Consider the following 19,345-nt stretch of genomic DNA (forward strand, 5'->3'; position numbering starts at 1 on the left):
AGAAGTACCAAAATATTGTAAGAAGCTGTTCTCATGTTATTTACAGTCCAGAGATAACCAAGATTTCAGGAAAGCCTTTTCCTATGAGTTTACTGTTCAAAGATATTTGGATTTGGAACATCCAAGTGTTTGTATGTTTTATCTGATGAAACATGCAAACCTTCCAAGGTTCACTAATCATTATGACCAGTCAAGTCAAGGATGAAATGAAGTACAGTTGCAATTTAAATAAGATTCTGGGACAAAATTTTTAAACCTGAGTGTGTAAAGTTAGGCACCCAAATCAAAAGAAGCCTAATTTTCAGAGGTGCTCGGTATCCACAATTTGTACTGTTGAAGTGCCTATCTATGGTGGTAGGCAATACAATGGAACCTGAAGGCATAGCGGCATGGTGTTTTATATTGTGTCCAAAATATTTTCCAGAAAATAAAATAGTAGCCAATATTATACAGCCTCACATACACAAATAGAAAACCCCAAGATAAAGCACCATAGAAAGATCTGAGTGCAATGGGGCTAGTGTTCAGAGAAGAAATGCAATCTCACAGTGGCTTGATACACTCTCTGAGATTGTTTTGGGACATTCACTAAAACTGAACAAACTGCAATATATCAGGGAAAAACCCACTAATTTAAAGGACCACAATTAAAGAGCTTGTCAGTACCTAGCACATACAGTGCATCTGGCCATTAATATGGTATATATCTAAGCAGGAAAAATGTGAGTCTTTCATATTGGTTGTAAGTGCCATGTTTTTATAAACTGTTAAAAGCAGCATTTATTGCCAACAGAGTCCTTGCCCACTCTAGAGAATGAGCTGGTATTGGTATTCTATTCATTGCATATTCATTAAAGAGCATAGAGTGCTGAGAGTAGTAATGGAAGCTTTTCATTATTATTGCACTCGCCCAACCACTACCAGCTGTCCTTCCCAAGGTCGTTTATGGCTGACAGACATTTCAAACACAGACATTTTGAAAGACCATCTTGGCCAATAGGCTAGTTAGTGGCTGGTAACATTGTAAAATTTTGTAAAAATCAAAACATTCTCTCACAATTTTAATAAAACACTCAGTACCAAATCCTCAAGTGCACCAACTGGAGAGGTGGGGGAGGGGCAATGATGGCTTGAAGCCATCTTTATAATCCCTTGATCCTGAAGCTTTCAGGGGTCAGTTTGACTCCTGTCATAGCTTAGGGTGGCCTCCGGGCTGCTCTAAGTTACATAAAAGCAGCACTGACCTCCTAGGAGCCATTACACTGGGTGTGGGATCACTGTAACACAGAGTGCTCATACCCAGCACGTCCCCACATAGCCCCTACTCTGGGTAGGCGGGGAGGAGGCATAGAGCTGTCAAAGCCAGCCCTGCCCCAGCAGAAAATTCTCTCATGTTCAGGGAATTCTCAGCTTTCCATTTAGGGCAGCTTTAAGTCCCACTTGCACTGTCAGAGTGAGACAAACAGTACTTAGCATTTCCCAGGAGCGAGGCCTAAAATCTTTGGCTTTATATCAAGTCAAAAGCAACATTTAAAGTTGCAAGGTTAGAGTTATGGCCCATAGAGAAATAAATGAGTGCTCTTCAGCCCTGAGTCCTGAAATCCTAGAAAGGTCGCTCTCTTACTCACTGTTCTTGGGGAGAAGACAAAGGGCAGAACTGTGCAAGAAGCCACACAGTGAGTAAAGGTATTGAAACGTCCGTCCCTATGACAAACCGACATTGCTGAACTAATTTTCTTGGTGACCTTATCTAAATTAGTCAGAGAATATCCATCATGATTTATGGCCAGTTGCAATTAAACCCTTTGATGCCTTCTAATTAAATCTCTGAAGATTAATTTCTAGCCAGTTCTTTTGATTTCTCCTTAAATAAAAGATAAAACCTGAAATGAATTTTACCCTCAAAGGGGGAGGGGAGGCTATGCCAGTGCTTGTCCATCTCCTTGCCCAAACTATGACTATACTGTATCTCTCAACTGTCTCTCATTTTCTAATTTTACATCTATCCCAGACAAGCTGGATGTTCTTCCTTCCTATTTGTAAGTTATCATCATCAAAATACAAAATAGTATTAGTTACAGAAATGTTATTTATGCTAAAGAAATTAATCCTTCTTGAATGTATTTTTCCTGCACTATTAGTGTATGTCTACACTGGAGCTGGAGGTGACATTTCCAGCTCACAATGTAGTCTTAGCTTCATGAGTACAATCTTGTCTGAAACCCTAGGAATGTACTTGGTGCGGCTAGCCCATCCCATTGCTACACTGCTATTCTGCGTGAGCTAACATGCATCTACTCAAACTGGAAATTACCTCTACATATCCAGTGTAGACGTAGCCCTTAATTTTCTTGCTTGTGTCCCATCCTTCTGGATCTTTGTCCCATTATGTCCTATATGTGATTACAGCTCTCTAGCAAGATGAGGCAGGACTCTAGTTTTAGATTGCTTCAGTCTGCAGCAGTGCATTTCACTCTACTTTTAAATAAAAAAGGTGAAGTGTGATGCAAAAAAACAAACAGTCAACTGAACACAGATTGCTGTGCAGAGTGTCCCCACTAACTAAGATGTGGTGGGAATTATGGGGGCAGGCAGCATTCAGAAAAAAAATTAAGTAACCTTTTAAACAATATATTTTTCCCTCTTTGAAATCCCTTAGACACATCTTGGTTCATTGGTGATTCCAAAAATGACATCTCAACTCCTCAAATTCTCTCCTATTGATGTGATTTATGGTGTCAGTAATGATTCTTTTGTGAACCACAAAGTTTCTTTAAAAGGTTATTTAAGACTTATTTCTCTGCTGAATGCCTTCCACAACCTGCTTATTAGGGAGAGTCAGCCCAGGAATGCATGCTTAACTTCATTTTCCTTCTAGGCCTGTATTCCATGGCAACATTCCCCTACTTGAGTCCCTTTCCCATGACAGAACTGGGTTTGCTCAGAGCATGCAAAATTTGTATTCCGTGGTAGTTTTTCATTATTTGAATTATGCATTTTATAACAATACAGTGTCACATTTATTAAGCCCATGCTTCCTCCCTGCAGGCGAGTACAGCTATCTGGGGACTACGCTTCGTCTGGTAGACATAGAGCCAATGCCCTCTCTCGCAGATGTCAGACAGCTAATAGCGCTGTATGGAATATTGCCATTAGGTAAGAGCACAGCAAAAATTACTAAAGGGCAGAATATGATGATTTGCTTCCTGCCAGTAACATACATTTTTACTAGCTTTGACAGTGCTTGATTGATTGTAGTCTAAAGCATTTTGCAGTATAATTGTTTTTCAATTAAGTATTCTCAGTGAAGGCCATATCATTTTAATAGAGTATAAAAGAGCATGCACATGCTATTGTCAGGTATTGCATTTCTTTGCCATCTCTGTTTGCATTTTAACAGTTTGTGAATGGCAACATACAAAGGAAATCACATGGGAAAGATAATAGCTAAAACAAGCTCCAGTGATTAAAATCAATCAAGTTAAGGGAAGGGCTAAGGTTGCAATTTACCTTTTACAAGAGGCTAATGTTACTTGGAACCAAACAAGGTGAACAGTTAAGGAATTAGTCTGAGTAGATTTCAGATAGCTGAAAGAGAGCACTTTTAAATGTCTTTGTAGTTTTAAATGCCAGCCACTATTAATATGAAACAAGACTTAGTTGGGTTTTTTAAACATACTGTCTGTCCCAATATTTTTCTCAAGACTGACAGGATGACTGTAGGCCAGCCATGGGGAATACAGGCACTTACTACATAAAGGGGCTTTGCTTCTGCTATTTATAGTTTTCTTTCATAATGTTTTCACTTTTGGTAGACCTCTGTCAGAGGATAGGCAAATCCTCAGCCAGCCAACTCAGTCCTACGTAGCCTCATTCTCTGCCACTCAGTCCATTTGTTCCACCTCAGGCCAGAATGTCCCTGGCTCTTGTTTTGGTGTTAGGATGGAGGGGAGCAGGGAGCCTTTTCTTCTCCTTCCCCTCCCTTTTGTGTGCCTTTAACAAAAACCAGGGACAAATGCAATCCTTGTGCTCAGGCTTCTCTCTCTGTACACACTGGAACACACCATGTGCATTCCATGGTGCCAGCCCCCTCTGCCTGGGCACAACAGAGTGGGCCCAGTGCACCACAGGGAGCAGGCTGCACCATACAGAAGACTCTTCCCATCCTACAACTATGGGAATTTGGAAAAGAGGGAGCGAGAGCTTTCCCTCAAAGGGCTTGTCCTTCAGTAGCAAGTTAGGTTGTATTAGTAAACTTGACTCCTCAAGGCTGAGTTCTAACGTTACATTAAACGGAACTTTGCAGTCAGCGTAGACAGGGACCTTCATTTTAAGACCATGTCAGCTGGTCATTGGCTAACTCTACTAGAAACATAGGTTTAACCAGCTGATACAAAGATAAACATGACATCCCTGTCTACACTGCAAGGTCATGCTTTAAACTAATTTTCTAGGATAATCAAGGCCAAAGACTGTTCCTGCCAAAGTAAGAGGGGTCCATAAACCTCCTCCCATTAATTGGAGAGAAACTGAGAGAGAGGAAAAATACCCTCAACCAGTAAAACAAATATAGGCTGTATTTGCAATAGCAAATGTGTGTTAAAAAATATATTGCCTGAAGCCAAAAAGTCTCAGGAATAATTTCACCTTTGGGTGGTATTTTATGGATGACATTTTACTTAACTGGCCTCAGAACTAGTTAATCATTGTATGAGAGTGAGAGCAAGAGAGAGAGAGAGTAAGTAAAAGCTTTCCCAGAAATATTCACCTGATTAAGAAAATTTCAGCCCAAAAGGAATCTGAGAAAATTATAAGCAGCTGAAAGGAGACTTTCTAATGGAAGTTACATTTCTCTAGAGGGGTTTCTACTGTTCCATTATAATCAATGTATAATAGTAGTAAATTGGTATTAAATGACCAAAAATATTCATATAACCTGAGAGGTTGGTAACTTCACTACATGGTTCATGGTATTGGAATAAAGGCTTATGATGACATTCATCTTAATACTTTGTTCATTGTAATTTATTTAAGTCATTAACACATTGATGGATGGGTTTGTTTTCACCTTTAATAGCATGGTTAGCTAAACAATTGCCTCTCCTTCTGTGGTGGTTGTAGGAGTCGGAGATTCTCTTGCTCTCAGTACCTGGAATAGAACTTTTCCAGAACTGGCAAAGCTCCCGCAAAGGGCTCTCACCTTCTGGACTTTTTTCCCCTACCAATTAGCTGGCAAACAGAAAGTTTGCAAACCCTCAGCACGTGATGAGAGGCATAACTGTTCAAGTTACTTTGGAGTCGTAATCACTACATCAAGATAAGGGCATGTTTTTATGTGGCAAGTAAAAGGCACTGATTTTATTGGACCATCAAGGGAGAGGCAATTTATATGTTTGCTGTTAAGTTTACTGTCTACTTTCCAAATTCTATTATGAGGGATGCTGACCGTACTATATTAACAAATATTTTTGTGGCTTTGTCCATCACAGCACAGATTCTGGGTCCTGTCTCTCACTGACAGGCATGATGACAACTACCATTCAGCATTTGTCAGCTCTCTACATCTCCTTTCTCCAGTCCATCCCTCACTAAGAGCAATGAGCAATGCAGAGGAAGATAACCTCTGTACCACTGCATCTTGCACCATTTGGCTGTCAACAAGAAATCTTACCTGCACCTCTTGCAGCAGCACTTTCTCACTGGAGCATTAAGCCCTTTTTCCTTCTGTCACAGAGGAAATCTCCAATCAGTCAGTGGAGCAAAGCAGTGGCTGAAACAATGTCCAGAAATGCAGCAGAAAACAGCTCAGCTTGCTTAGAAGGGAGAGAAGTTCACCTCAAGGAGAGATTCTCCTCAAAGAAGTGTCTGGGGTGGCTACCAGCCTTTGACACTGGAAGCTGTGAAAGAGTCAGAGGTGCTTGGCCCTTCCTTTTCATGACTTCAGGCTCCCTCTTTTCAGTCTCTCGTTCTCCCTCTCTAGGGTGGCTTTCCATAGGATGCCACTATACAAAACCCAATCTGTGCAGTCACAGCCAGAGCCACAAAACATCATGTGACATTGCCCCTTACCTGTTAAATTGCTTTCCGTGGCTCTGTTAAGAGAGTGCAGACACCCTCCCCATTGGGCTTTCCAAGCCCAGGCTTCGACAAGACTCACTGATCCAACTATCAAGGTAGAACAGGCAACCTCATTCCTTTCATATCAGAAGAGTTTAAACTGGAGAAGCAAAGGAGAGAGCCATAGAGAGCAGTGAAATCTTGGATGGTGATTGGTCATCACGCTCCCTGTCAGAGCAAGTGAAGAGGAGGAACCCAGCATCTGCACTGTCTCAACTAAAAAAGCAGAGAACAAAAAGCAGATTAGCCACTAAATGGGTATATACCATGCCTCTACTCATAAATGAAGTAGCAGAGTTCTATATAGGGCTTAATCTTTCCTTGTTGGAGAATGACTTGACAGCACTCACAGCAACCCCACCTCTGGGTGCTGTCATCATCCAGGTCAGCCAGATAAATTCCATTCCTACAATCAAGGGATCAGACTCTCTCCCACACGTAATAAAAGCAGAAATACAATAAAGAGAAAATTTTCCAAAAAAAGGGTGGTGAGGGAAGAAAGGGGTAAACGAAAGACTGATGATGACATCTGGTTTTAAATTACAGAAGAATGCTGATCAGGAAAATACTCCAATTAGTTTGTTTTCTTATGGAAGTTGGAAAGTGTCATTTTTGGTACAGATAAGGGATTCTGCTATTTTAACATATGACAGGAATTTCCTCCCCTTTCCAATTATGAAGTGGGGAACAGCTCTGAGGCAGAATGTTTGTCTCCTCTTTTAAATTAGACCACAGGTATACCTACAACCATACATCTGCCTGACAGCCAACAGGCAGTCAGTTAACAGATAGGTGTAATTGAAGGCAGATGTGTACTGTACGTAGTGTCAGTCTTGTCTTCTGCATGTAACTATGTGTCTCGTTTTCATTTCAATGCTCCTTAGCCTGTTACAGCCCATATCCAATATTAAGCAAAGTGAAACGGTCACCCTGGACCTGAGAAGAATTTTGCTGAAAGTCACAATTAAAATAAGTTCAGTACTATTGGTTTTCCTGCCACGAAAGAAAGGCTAAGATATTCTACAGCTGTAAAGTGAATTCTACACCACTTGCTCTATGTTAGTGAGATGAAGAGTTCACATTATGAAATATTTATCACAAAGAAAAACTGAAGAATCATTCACCGTTACATTTATGGCAGACTTAAATGAAAGCAATAATAGTGCCTTATTACTTTTTATAGGTTCTCAAGCAGTACATGAGAAGGCTCCTTTGGTGAAAGCCCTGTTGCTAACTGGGCCCACAGGGGTAGGAAAGAAAATGTTGGTGCATGCCCTCTGCACAGAAACAGGAGCCAATCTCTTCAACTTGTCCGCCTCTAACATTGCTGGGAAATACCCAGGCAAGAGTGGTCTGCAAATGATGCTCCACATGGTGTTCAAGGTACTGTACTTTTTGACAGCTGATTCTCACTAGTCTGCTGTGTGTTTTTTTATTTCTTCTCTTAAAACTCCTGTGGAATCATATCCTACTTTCTTTTAAATAAGTTCCAGTTTTCAGATACTGGGCTCAGTCCAAGGGTAATTGGGTGAAATTAGTTGGCTTGCATTTTATATTAGGTCCAACTAGGAGATCTAGTGGTCCCTTTTGGCCTTAAAATCCATGAATCTGTAAGACGTGAGCGTGTATGGTGCCCTTGAAATGTCCACATTTCATTCCACTTCCCCTTGTGGATGATAAATCACCTTATGCCCATTTTCTCAACGTCAAAGAGTAGATCTTCAACAAGCCAGTTGCTCTCCATTTAAAATAAAGCCAAGAACCAGAGTCAGAGTACACCAAAAAGAAAGCACAGCTGTCCAAGGTCAAAACAAGTCTCATGGCTTTCAAATTTCCTTAAAACAATGTTCTGACAACCAATATGTTCACCACTGTGAAGGATTTAATGTCCCAAGGGAAATCAATTGATACAAGAATGTTTTTCCATGTCACCACTTGAATGATCTTTGAGTTACCTTGAGTATGAAAAGCATTATATAAAACAAAATTCTGTTCTGTGTTTCTGTTTACTTCAATCAGGAATATTTCTTTGAGATGCAATGTGTAGTCAAATAATGCTGGCTATTGTTGGGAGTATATTTCTTGCACAGGAGTCACTACAAATGACTCTCTGCTACGCAGCTCTTTGGTTAGCTGCAGTCATCATTTTGAAAAAGGAATTCTAGCTTAGAATTACAGGAACAAAAATATAAGATAATATATGGTGGGCTTGGAAATTAAACCTTGTGTATTAATTATGAATGTATCCAGAACCCTTACTTAAGGACATAGTCAGGGCCCAATTTCTTCTTTATTCCATGATCTTCACATTTCTGATGAGAAAGGGTGCAGGCCTACAGTCCCAGGAGGAATCCTTTAAAATTGAGAAGAAAAAAAAAAACAAGATCTCCCTTTCCTAGTGCCAGAATCCCCAGGAGAGAGTATGGATTCAGAATGGCTTTCTCCAGAAAGGAAAAGTTCATAGAATCATAGATTAGCGTTGGAAGAGACCTCAGGAGGTCATCTAGTCCAATCCCCTGCTCAAAGCAGGACCAACCCCAATTAAATCATTCCAGCCAGGGCTTTGTTAAGCTGGGCCTTAAAAATCTCTAAAGATGTTTTACACCACCTCCCTAGGTAACCCATTCCAGTGCTTCACCACCCTCCTAGTAACATAGTTTTTCCTAATATCCAACCTAGACCTCCCCCGCTTCAACCTGAGACCATTGTTCCTTGTTCTGTCATCTTCCACCACTGAGAACAGCCTAGCTCCATCCTCTTTGGAACCCCCTTCAAGTAGTTGAAGGCTGTTTTCAAATCCCCCCTCACTCTTCTCTTCTGCAGACTAAATAATCCCAGTTCCCTCAGCCTCCCCTCATAAATCATGTGCCCCAGACCCCTAATCATTTTCATTGCCTTCCGCCAACTCTCTCCAATTTGTCCACATCCTTTCTGTAGTGGGGGGCCCAAAACTGGACACAATACTCCACATGTGGCCTCACCAGTGCCAAATAGAGGGGAATAATCATTTCCCTTGATCTGCTGGCAATGCTCCTACTAACGCAGCCCAATATGCTGTTAGTCTTCTTGGCAACAAGTGCACACTGTTCACTCATATCCAGCTTCTCATCCACTGTAATCCCCAGGTCCTTTTCTGCAGAACTGTCACTTAGCCAGTCAGTCCCCAGCCTGTAGCAGTGCATAGGATTCTTCCATCCTAAGTGCAGGACTCTGCATTTGTCCTTGTTGAATGTCCTCCAGTTTGTCTAGGTCACTCTGGATCCTATCCCTACCCTCTAGCATATCTACCTCTCCCCCATCTTAGTGTCCATCCCATCATCCAGGTCATTAATGGAGATGTTGAACAAAACCAGCCCCAGGACCAACCCCCTGGGGCACTCTGCTTGATACCAGCTGCCAACTAGACATTGAGATATTGATCACTACCCATTGAACCCGACAATCTTGCTAGCTTTCTATCCACCATATAGTCCATTCATCCAATCCATACTTTAACTTGCTGGGAAGAATACTGTGGGAGACCGTATCAAAAGCTTTGCTAAAGTCAAAGTATATCACATCCATCGCTTTCCCCATATCCACAGAGCCAGTTATCTCATCATAGAAGGCAATCAGGTTGGTCAGGCATGACTTGCTCTTGGTGAATCCATGTTGACCTTTTCTGATTACCTTCCTCTCCTCCAAGTGATTCAAAATAGATTCCTTGAGGACCTGCTCCATGCTTTTTCCAGGGACTGAGGTGAGTCTGTAGTTGCCCAGATTCTCCTTCTTCCCTTTCTTTAATGATGGCACTATATTTACCTTTTTCCAATCATCCAGGATGTCCATGAGTTTTTAGAGATAACGGCCAATGGCTCTGCAATCACATCAGCCAACTCCCTCAGCACCCTCGGATGCTTTCGATTTGGCCCCATGGACTTGTGCCTGTCCAGCTTTTCTAAATAGTCCTTAACCTGTTTTTTCACCACTGAGGGATGCTCACCTCCTCCCAATACTGTGTTGCCCAGTGCAGCAGTCTGGGAGCTGACCTTATCTGCGAAGACCAAGGCAAAAAAGCATTGAGTACTTCAACTTTTTCCACATCATCTGTCACTAGGTTGCCTCCCCGATTCAGTAAGGGTCCCACACTTTCCCGGACCTTCTTCTTGTTGCTAACATACCTCTAAAATCCCTTCTTGTTACCCTTCACATCCCTTGCTATCTGCAACTCCAATTGTGCTTTGACCTTCCTGATTATACCCATGCATGCACAAGCAATATTTTTAAACTCCTCTCTAGTCGTCTGTCCAAGTTTCCACTTCTTGTAAGCTTCCTTTTTGTGTTTAAGCTCACCAAAGATTTCTCTGTTAAGCCAAGCTGGTCGCCTGCCATATTTGCTATTCTTTCTGCACATCGGGATGGTTTGTTCCTGCACCCTCAATAAGGCTTCTTTAAAATATAGCCAGCTCTCCTGGACTCCTTTCCCCCTCATATTAGCCTCCCATGGGATCCTGCCCATCAGTTCCCTGAGTTCAGTTTCTGAAGTCCAGGGTCCACATTCTGCTGCTCTCCTTTCTTCCTTTTGTCAAGATCCTGAACTCGACCAACTCATGGTCAGTGCTGCCCATGTTGCCACCCACTTGTACTTCTACCAATTCTTCTTTGTGAGCAGCAAGTCAAGAGGAGCACAGCCCCTAGTTGGTTCCTCCAGCACATGCACCAGGAAGTTCTCCCCAACATGCTCCAAAAACTTCCTGGATTGTCTGTCCACTGCTGTATTGCTCTCCCAGCAGATGTCAGGGGGATTGAAGTCCCCCATGAGAACTAGAGCCTGTGATCTGGAAACTTCTGTTTGTTGTCTGAAGAAAGCCTCGTCTACCTCATCCTCCTGGTCCGGTGGTCTATAGCAGACACCCACCACGACATCACCCTTGTTGCTCTCGCCTCTAAACTTAACCCAAAGACTCTCAACAGGCTTTTCTCCAATTTCATACTGGAGCTCTAAGCAATCATACTGCTCCCTTACATACAGTGCAACTCCTCCACCTTTTCTCCCCCGCCTGTCCTACCTGGACAGTTTATACCCAACAATGACGGTGCTCCAGTCATGTGAGTTACCCCACCTAGTCTCTGTTATTCCAATCACATCATAGTTCCTTGACTGTACCAGGATTTCCAATTCTCTCTGCTTGGTTTCCAAGACTTCTTGTGTTCATGTACAGGCATCTAAGATTGCCAGTTGCCCTACCTTCTCAGTATGAATCAAGAGGCCTTCCCTGTTGCACCCTCCTCCTTGTGTTTCCTCCCAGTGTCCCACTTACCTCCAGGCTTAGGTCACCATCCCCTGGCGAACCTAGTTTAAAGCCCTCCTCACTAGGTTAGCAAGCCTGCCTGCGAAGATGCTTTTCCCTCTCTTTGTTAGGTGGATTCCATATCTTCCTAACAATCCTTCTTCCTGGAACAACATCCCATGGTCAAAGAATCCAAAACCCACTCTCCAACACCACCTGCACAACCACGCATTTACCTCCACAATTCTACGGTCCTACCTGGGCCTTTTCCTTCAACAGGGAGGATGGATGAGAACACAACCTGCACCTCAAACTCCTTTACCCTCTTCCCAGAGCCACGTAGTCTGCAGTGACCTGCTCAAGGTCATTCTTGGCAGTATCATTAGTGCCCTTGAGGAAAAGTAGGAAGGGGTAGCAGTCTGAGGGCTTGGCTCCATCACATTGTGACACTCCATCACACAGACATTCCATCACATTGTGAATTCTAGGTCCAGGCGAGGAGCACACTTCTCAAGTCTCCCGGTCTGGTCGGCAGATGGATGACTCCATCCCCCTTAGGAGGGAATCCCCGACCACCACCACCCATCTCCTCCTCTTCGGAATGGTGGTCGTGGAACCCTGATCCCTAGGACAATGCATCCCATGCCTTCCAGTCAATGGGGTCTCCTTCTGATCCCTTCCCTCAGATAACTCTTTCAAACCGTTCTCCGCCATAGTATCTGTGCAGAGAGCCTGAAAACGGTTTCTTACCTCTATCTGCATTGGGGGTACATGGGTTCTCGTCTTTCTTCTTCTGGAGGTCACATACTGACAATTTTCTTCCCGTTCTGCATTGCCCTCTCTGATTCTTCAGCATGCTGTGCCTGAAGTACCAAACGCTGACTTCTATCCAGAAAATCTTCATTTTCTCTGATGCAACGCAGGGTTTATACTTGGGTCTCTAGTTCTTTAACCTTGTCTTCCAACATAGAGACCAGCTTGCACTTCGTACAGACAAAGTCGCTTCTGTCTTCTGGGAGAAAGACAAACATGGCACACCCTGTGCAGGTCACAACAGCTGATTGCTCACTATCTTGACATAAAAGACTTCAGTATATGGCAGCATACATGTGGTATTTATATTCACAGCTCTCTGAATCTCACTGTCTGACACATAATAGTTCACCTCGTTACATTTTTCCTTGTGTGTAGATTCACAGGTCTCAATAACAGATAGTTTCAATTATAAATTTTGCACGCAACAGCAACTGTTGCCTTAGTCAGACTGGCATAGAAGGCATTTGTATTGCCAAAGATACTTATTTATAGTTAGCCAAACAAAATAAAGATTGTGTACTTATAATTGTAAGTAAATTACAGGAAACACTGCAATAGTTATTTCTCATGTTATTATATGATCCATGTAACCATTCCTAAACCATGAGATTTACTAAATATGTATTTATGGTGCCTTATGATGAAGGTGAAGTAACCTAGAACTCTTGATTACCAATCACTTCAACAAACAAAAAAGCGTTTCGGTAACTAAATTAAACTCTAGAGAGCATTAAATGACCATTAGGAAACTTTCTATCCATAATTGAACTGATGGCAGTTATTTCACAGGAGACACAGTAAACAAGAGAACAACGTTGGAAAAAATGAGACTTTAATTTGTTTCAGATGCAAAAATCCAAATCCTTTTTTCATATAATTATTTTTGGGAGGGCTCTGTTGCAAGATACAAACCAGCTCTGACAAAAAAGGGACTCAAGGTATTAAAAACTGTCACTTTTAATGTAATTTAGAGGAAATGACCTAATTTACCTTAGTGGGAAAACACTGAAATTTCAATCTGTCTTTCCAGAAAAACATATGAGTGATTAATATTTAACAGCAAAATTACTGAAGGAAGCTGTGAGTGTCAAAAAATAAACGTGTGTTCTCACAGAGAAGTCACATAGCACAGTGATCTGTTTCAGAGCACAGAGGAAGGGTCTCCATCTGATATTGAATGGCGTCCCAGTAGTGCCTTAATCTGATTCTTCACGTCAAGGGTGCTGGATCCTTCTCAAAAGTGGGGAACCAGGGGTTCCACCCCCCTGAGACCTCACCCCTTCCCCCAAGGGCAAACCCCCACCCTTCCTGTTCCCCTGGAGACCCCGCCCCCAGTCAAGCTGGAAGCTAGAGAGGGGCTGGGGAGCCCATCTTCCCCCCCAGGTGGGGGGGGGCCAAAAGCAACCCCCTGCCTGTGTCTCTGCCCCCTGAGCCCCCCCACCCAGGGCAGATGGAGGAACCCAGGCTCCCCACAGCTGCCCACGTGGCTCTCCCCGACCCGGCTCCAGTTGGGGAGGGCTCAGAGCTGCAGCCCAGCCATGGTAAGAGCCGCACGGGCAGCTGTGGGGGAACCGCAGTTGACCCTCCACCTGCCCATGGTGTGGGGCACCCGCCGAGAGCAACCCCCAGCCCATGTCTCCGCCCCCCAGACTCCCTGCCCAGGGCAGGTGGAGGATCCACAGCTGCCCCCACAGCTCTTACCATGACTAGACTGCAGCTTTGAGGCCTTCCCCCGCAGCTGGAGCCGGGTCGGGGACAGAGCCACCTGGGCAGCTGTGGTGAGCTGGTGTGGAGTCACGGACCTGCCACCTGCCCTGGGCCGAGTGGGGAGGCCGGGGGTGGGGACATGGGCCAGGGATTACTCTCAGCCCCCCCGCCCTGCACCACGGGTCTGAAGTCTGCGTGTGCGGCTCCCACAACTGCCCATGTTCCCCTCCCTGGCTGGGCTCCACGCTGGCCTGGCCAGGGCCTCAGGGGGAAGAGGATGGAAAGGGGCCAGGGTCTGCCCCAGCAAAAAGTGGACATGCCATGTCCCGCTGCCCCCCACCACCACCGGTTCTGGCACAACTGCTTCACATAGAAACCAACATACATAGGGAGTATTTTGCATATAACCATTTTCCATACATTGTGCCTGACTTATGTCAATGGAACTCTGTCAGTTTATGCCAGCTGAGCTGGGCCTCAGTTGCTTCTACTGATGCTTTTTAAATACACGAGTAGTGCTTCAGCAAACTGTACCTTATACAAAGTTTTCCATGGGAGAAATAATAGTCTGATTTATCTGACAAAATAAAAGGTTAGTGGAGGCCGCCTAGAAATGATAGTAACAAATCCAGAGAAGAGCAAGGGAAAAAGCTATAAGACATAACTCTCTCAGGCATGGAGGTATAAAAATGTAGGTAGTTTGTAAGCCACAACTCTGAGGCAAAAAATATAACTGGCAAGGCAACAACACTGAAGAGGGCAGCAATCAGATTAATCACAAGTACAGACACACCTCACCTAACATCTTTCCCAGGGCAGCAGCAGCACACGGAAAAGGCATCATACAAGGAGCCACTGATGGGAAAGGGCTACTGGTACAGTACTGATCAGACTAAAGGGTTGGAAAAGTGGCCAGGAGGAAATACAGGCTGTATGTGTGTGTACACAAGCAATTTAGCTCAAACACAAAGCCAGATAGACTGAAGAGTGGACACAATAGTGCTCCTTCTGTTGAAACATACTGCATTCTATTTCAAACAGCATCAGTGTTGGAAGATTGAGTAACAAGGATATTGGTTATGAAATTTACCAAAGCCGAAGGCTAAGATAAATCAGTCGTTTCAGAACATTTGTGTTGTGTCTTTCTGAAATCTGAAAAAGATCAATAAGAAGTTACCCTAAAATGTTGGTAAAAAGCAAATTTTGTTAAACATTTCGCTGCTGTGAAATATTTCCCTACTCTGATTGAAATAGTGATCAGACTTTTATTCTAACAGTCAGAAGGTGTACACTCTTATGCATGGTGCAATGAAGCCTGCCTAAAAGGAAAACCTGTGAGAAGGTTATATTCATGAAAGGATGATTATTGCCAAATATCCAATGAAATAAATGTATAATATCATTTCAAAGGAAGGGAGCAGATTTAACTTGTTTTATCTCCTAAAGTTAAAATGTAATAAAAGTCAATCTGTTAGAGGATTTTATTATTACACTGTCTCTATAGCAAGCCAAAATATATTATCAGTAAAACCAATATCTGTTAAAGGAACTCAATTTTATGTTTTCCAAATTCTTACTGACGTCTTGTTCTACTTGTTACTTGTTCTAGTCAACCTCACACATTTGGACAAAATATTTATTTATGATTTTCATCAGTTTGATCTCACAAGTGCTTTATCTAGGTTTGTGCTGTCAATATAGCAACTGTAGAAAATACAGTGATCAGGGGCTGGACTGAGCTGATTTTCATTGACCCATCAATTTCTGCAGAAACTTAACTTTATTTTTTCATTTTAAATTAAGGCTGGAATCTTTGAGCTTGGAGGAGCTGTACATACTCAGCAACTCTGAAAATCAGGACATTTATTTGGGTGCCCATGTGTGGCATTAAATGCTTAACTTATTGGCACCCAAGTTTGAAAATTTTAGCATAAGTTTCTTACAGTTGCAGTTATATCGTTCCTTCCAAACATGAACCAAAGCAGTCTGGAGAGTAACTGAAATAATAGCTCTAAGACAAAATGTTGACAACAGAACCATGGAGCAGCAGAACCCCGGTGGTTATCACCCATTATACCCAACAAAATCCACTTAGTAGTTACTTTCTGTTCTACTTTAATTCAGAAATGCAGGATAACCTAGTCCTGATTGGGCACATGCAAGAGAATTTGCCATGAAAAACAAAGTCAGATCAGCACATGCAGATTGTATGCATTTTTGATTAATGGAAATGGACAGAAGGAGCAAGAGTTACAGCAAAAGAACATTTTTGTCATAAATGTACATCAGATTAGTTGCTGAAACTACAGCGAAGATGAATTTTTATCAAATGTTGCTAACTTAATGCAGTATTAGAAGGGGTAAGGAGCCATCTGCTGGTGACTTCAACAAATTGTTGAATGCAGCAATGCTAATAAAATTTCAATTATAAATTAATTATGTACAGTGCATTTAATTATCCATGGATTCAAACTACCCATGGATAATTCAAATAAAGCACTTTCAGGGGGACATACAGTCTGCTCTGTATCTGCCAACAATTTAAATTAGATACCAATGGATTATGGGTGTCTGATTTTTTTTTTAATTAGCACAAAACTGGTGTGTTGGATCATGTCATATTAGCATATATGTGGAATTCTGCTGCTCCATGCTATGCTCCTCTGTTCTTTCACAGTTCATTGCTGTGAATAAGAAATCAGAGATCATTGAAGTATCTGCTTTATTCAAGAGCTGGTAGAAACTAGGTTCACTCTCTACCTTGTTTTCAGTTAGCTTCAACAATGGAGAAATATAGCAAAGAAAAGAGGAACGGGGTGCCAAAGGAAAGAAAAAGGGTAAATGTTATTTAGAATAAAAGTGGGCCCATAGCCTAGTTAGCAGTGCAAAGTGCTGCAACAGGTACAGGTCCCAAATTAAGCATCGGAGCCATCTGAGGAAGGAAGACAAGTGCCTCAGACCTCTCTAACAACCCCATTGCTGAAAGAACATTGAGGCAATGGGGATCTGGAGGCAGCCTTCTTTGCTAGAGGAAAAGGCCCTAGTGGGATCCCAGAGAATACCCATAAAAGAACAGGGTGTTGTGTACTACTTAAGTGAGTGTGTCCATACACAACATATAATGTTTAGCAGGGGATGTTCAGAAGAATTCGGCATTAGCCTAACTCTGTTCCCATTGATGTAAATGGGAGTTCACTATTGACTTTAAAGGAAACAGAGTTATACCATGGCCAGGTGCTTTTGGAAATCCCCACCTTTGTTCTCCACATGAACTGCAGAGCATTATCCACTATGTCAGGTAACAGGTATGGAACATGTTTTCCCGGTAACCTTTCCCTGGGCATCAGAAAGACTGAACTATCAGCTTAGTACAACTGATTTACCTTGGAAAGTGAAAACACCCTCAAGGAACTAGTCCCCCTTCAATGTTCACATGCAGTTCCTCTTCGCATTAATGTTAGCAATTAGTGTAAGTATTAAGGGAGAAGTGACCCATTGCAGCATGTGATTGAACAACTAATGGGAGACACATAAATATAGCAACAGCAGCACAGACCCCTAAATGAAAGAAATATGGAAAACCCCTTGTATATCAGGCAACAAAATCTAATCTGTAGGGTGGGCTGATGTGTATGTACATATCCTATAATTGGACTAAATTAACAGAAGACTAAATTGTAGCAATTAGCCCCAGTCCTGAGTAGGGGACAGGGAGGTAATCCTCCACCCCAGGAAAGCACAATCCCTCTGCAAACTCCCATTCACTGTGGTCTCCCTGGCTTTATACTCAAGGATGTATGGAAAGAGCAGTCCATGAGCTCCCTCTGTGCTTCGGAGCACAAGGTATCTCTGAGGTAACCATAAAGTGCTAGATGACAAAAGGTTTGTTAGTTGTGTAGAGCTTGCTGAGGATTTGGGGATCTCTGGATAAAAGGTGCTTTATCATACAACCATAGGGTTAGAAGGGACCACAAAGGCCATCTAGTCTAACCCCCCAAGCAATATATGCAAGCAAGCAGAGTTCCCACACTTCTCTGAATAGATTATATACATATACTGTATGAACCCTTTAAGGAGCTTTGACTTTCTTGGTAACTTAACAATTTAGACTCCAGCCTTAGTTTTCTTCCCCAAGCTTGGCCAAACATAAGGTTTTTCAATGTATGACCTCTGTCCCAGGCCTTCATTCCCTCGGCTCCTGAGAAAGAGAACCCAACCCCTCTTATACCCTGATTGGAGCTAACAGAATCTACCTGTTAGTATGACTCAGAAATAGTTACATTGGAGGTTTCAAATACCTGATAACAAGATGACTCAGCAGAAGAGCCCTGCATCCCCAAATCTGCCATTCAGCTCCAATACAATAAAGATAAAAGTCTGCCATTCTGCTACAAAATAATAAAGACCAAATTTTCAAGAGTGCCTTCTAAATTTATCCCAGCAATGTGTGTTGAAGTTTCGAGGTGCCCAAAATATAACTGTGAAAATGTAGAAACCAGATTATTTGAAATTTAAGACCACATGGCCTTATTGTTGTATAATTTTATACCTTTAGCCATTAATCCAGGTTATTTACTCCATATGCTATTTGATCATTCTTCACACTTCATCTCTCTAATTATACATATGGGTAAATAGAGATGCAGATATCTGCCTGTCTGCACACATGAAATTTTGGCAGAGTTCACATATAGTCATTTATCATCCAGTCTCTTTATTTTAAATAAATCTTCAATATTATAACTCAACATTTTAGCTCATGCCTTCCAAAATTAGTGAAGATTTCCATTTCCTCAGGTAAAAAAGTTCTAGTCAAGTAACAAACTGAGGGATATCACTTGACATATTCCAGAATTGATGGATTATTTCCACTGAAGTATTGCATGTCTAAATTTGCATCACTTCTTCTTGGAACCATCAACAGTGAGAAAGGGCAAGCATATGTTTAGAAATCCACTTAAAATGACTATTTTCTACTGTTTTTTTGTTTAGTGCGGCTGGAATGCCTAAACCCAAGCTAACAGTACTTTCAAAAGAATGTTTATTTCTAGGGCTGGCCGAAAAACAACAATTCCATATCAGAAAAAAAAATTTCAAGGTTTTGAAAATTGTTTTTGTTCCAGTGCAGAGTGAAAATGAGACCTTTCAAATTTTTACACGGAAAAAAAAAGTCATACTTGATAGCCTGATCATTAGGGCAATCACTTGGGATGTGGGAAATCCCTCGTTCAAATCCCTGCTCTGTCTACTTTGGAAAGGGACTTGAACCTGAGTCTCCCACATCCCAAGTGAGTGTACATGGGCTGTAAATCCTGGAATGGTCTTTATCAACATTAGCATGATGCGTACAAGCTTCTGATATTTACATCCCCCTTTCCAGTAGCAACAGCTTCACCTGAAGAAATGGAATGGAACAAGAGCATGGCAGAAAAACT

The 19,345-nt window shown here is 42.3% G+C and overlaps 1 protein-coding gene across 1 annotated transcript in view; it reads left to right on the top strand.

Moving 5' to 3' along the window:
* IQCA1 (IQ motif containing with AAA domain 1) overlaps positions 1–19,345 on the top strand; it is a 163,539-nt gene that overhangs the window by 126,358 nt on the left and 17,836 nt on the right. The window contains exons 14-15 of the mRNA XM_038421943.2: positions 3,049–3,156; positions 7,301–7,500. Coding sequence (XP_038277871.1) covers positions 3,049–3,156; positions 7,301–7,500 — 308 coding nt within the window. The remainder of the gene's footprint in view (positions 1–3,048; positions 3,157–7,300; positions 7,501–19,345) is intronic.

Source organism: Dermochelys coriacea, chromosome 11 (genome assembly GCF_009764565.3).
Source record: "Dermochelys coriacea isolate rDerCor1 chromosome 11, rDerCor1.pri.v4, whole genome shotgun sequence".
NCBI lineage: Eukaryota > Metazoa > Chordata > Testudines > Dermochelyidae > Dermochelys > Dermochelys coriacea.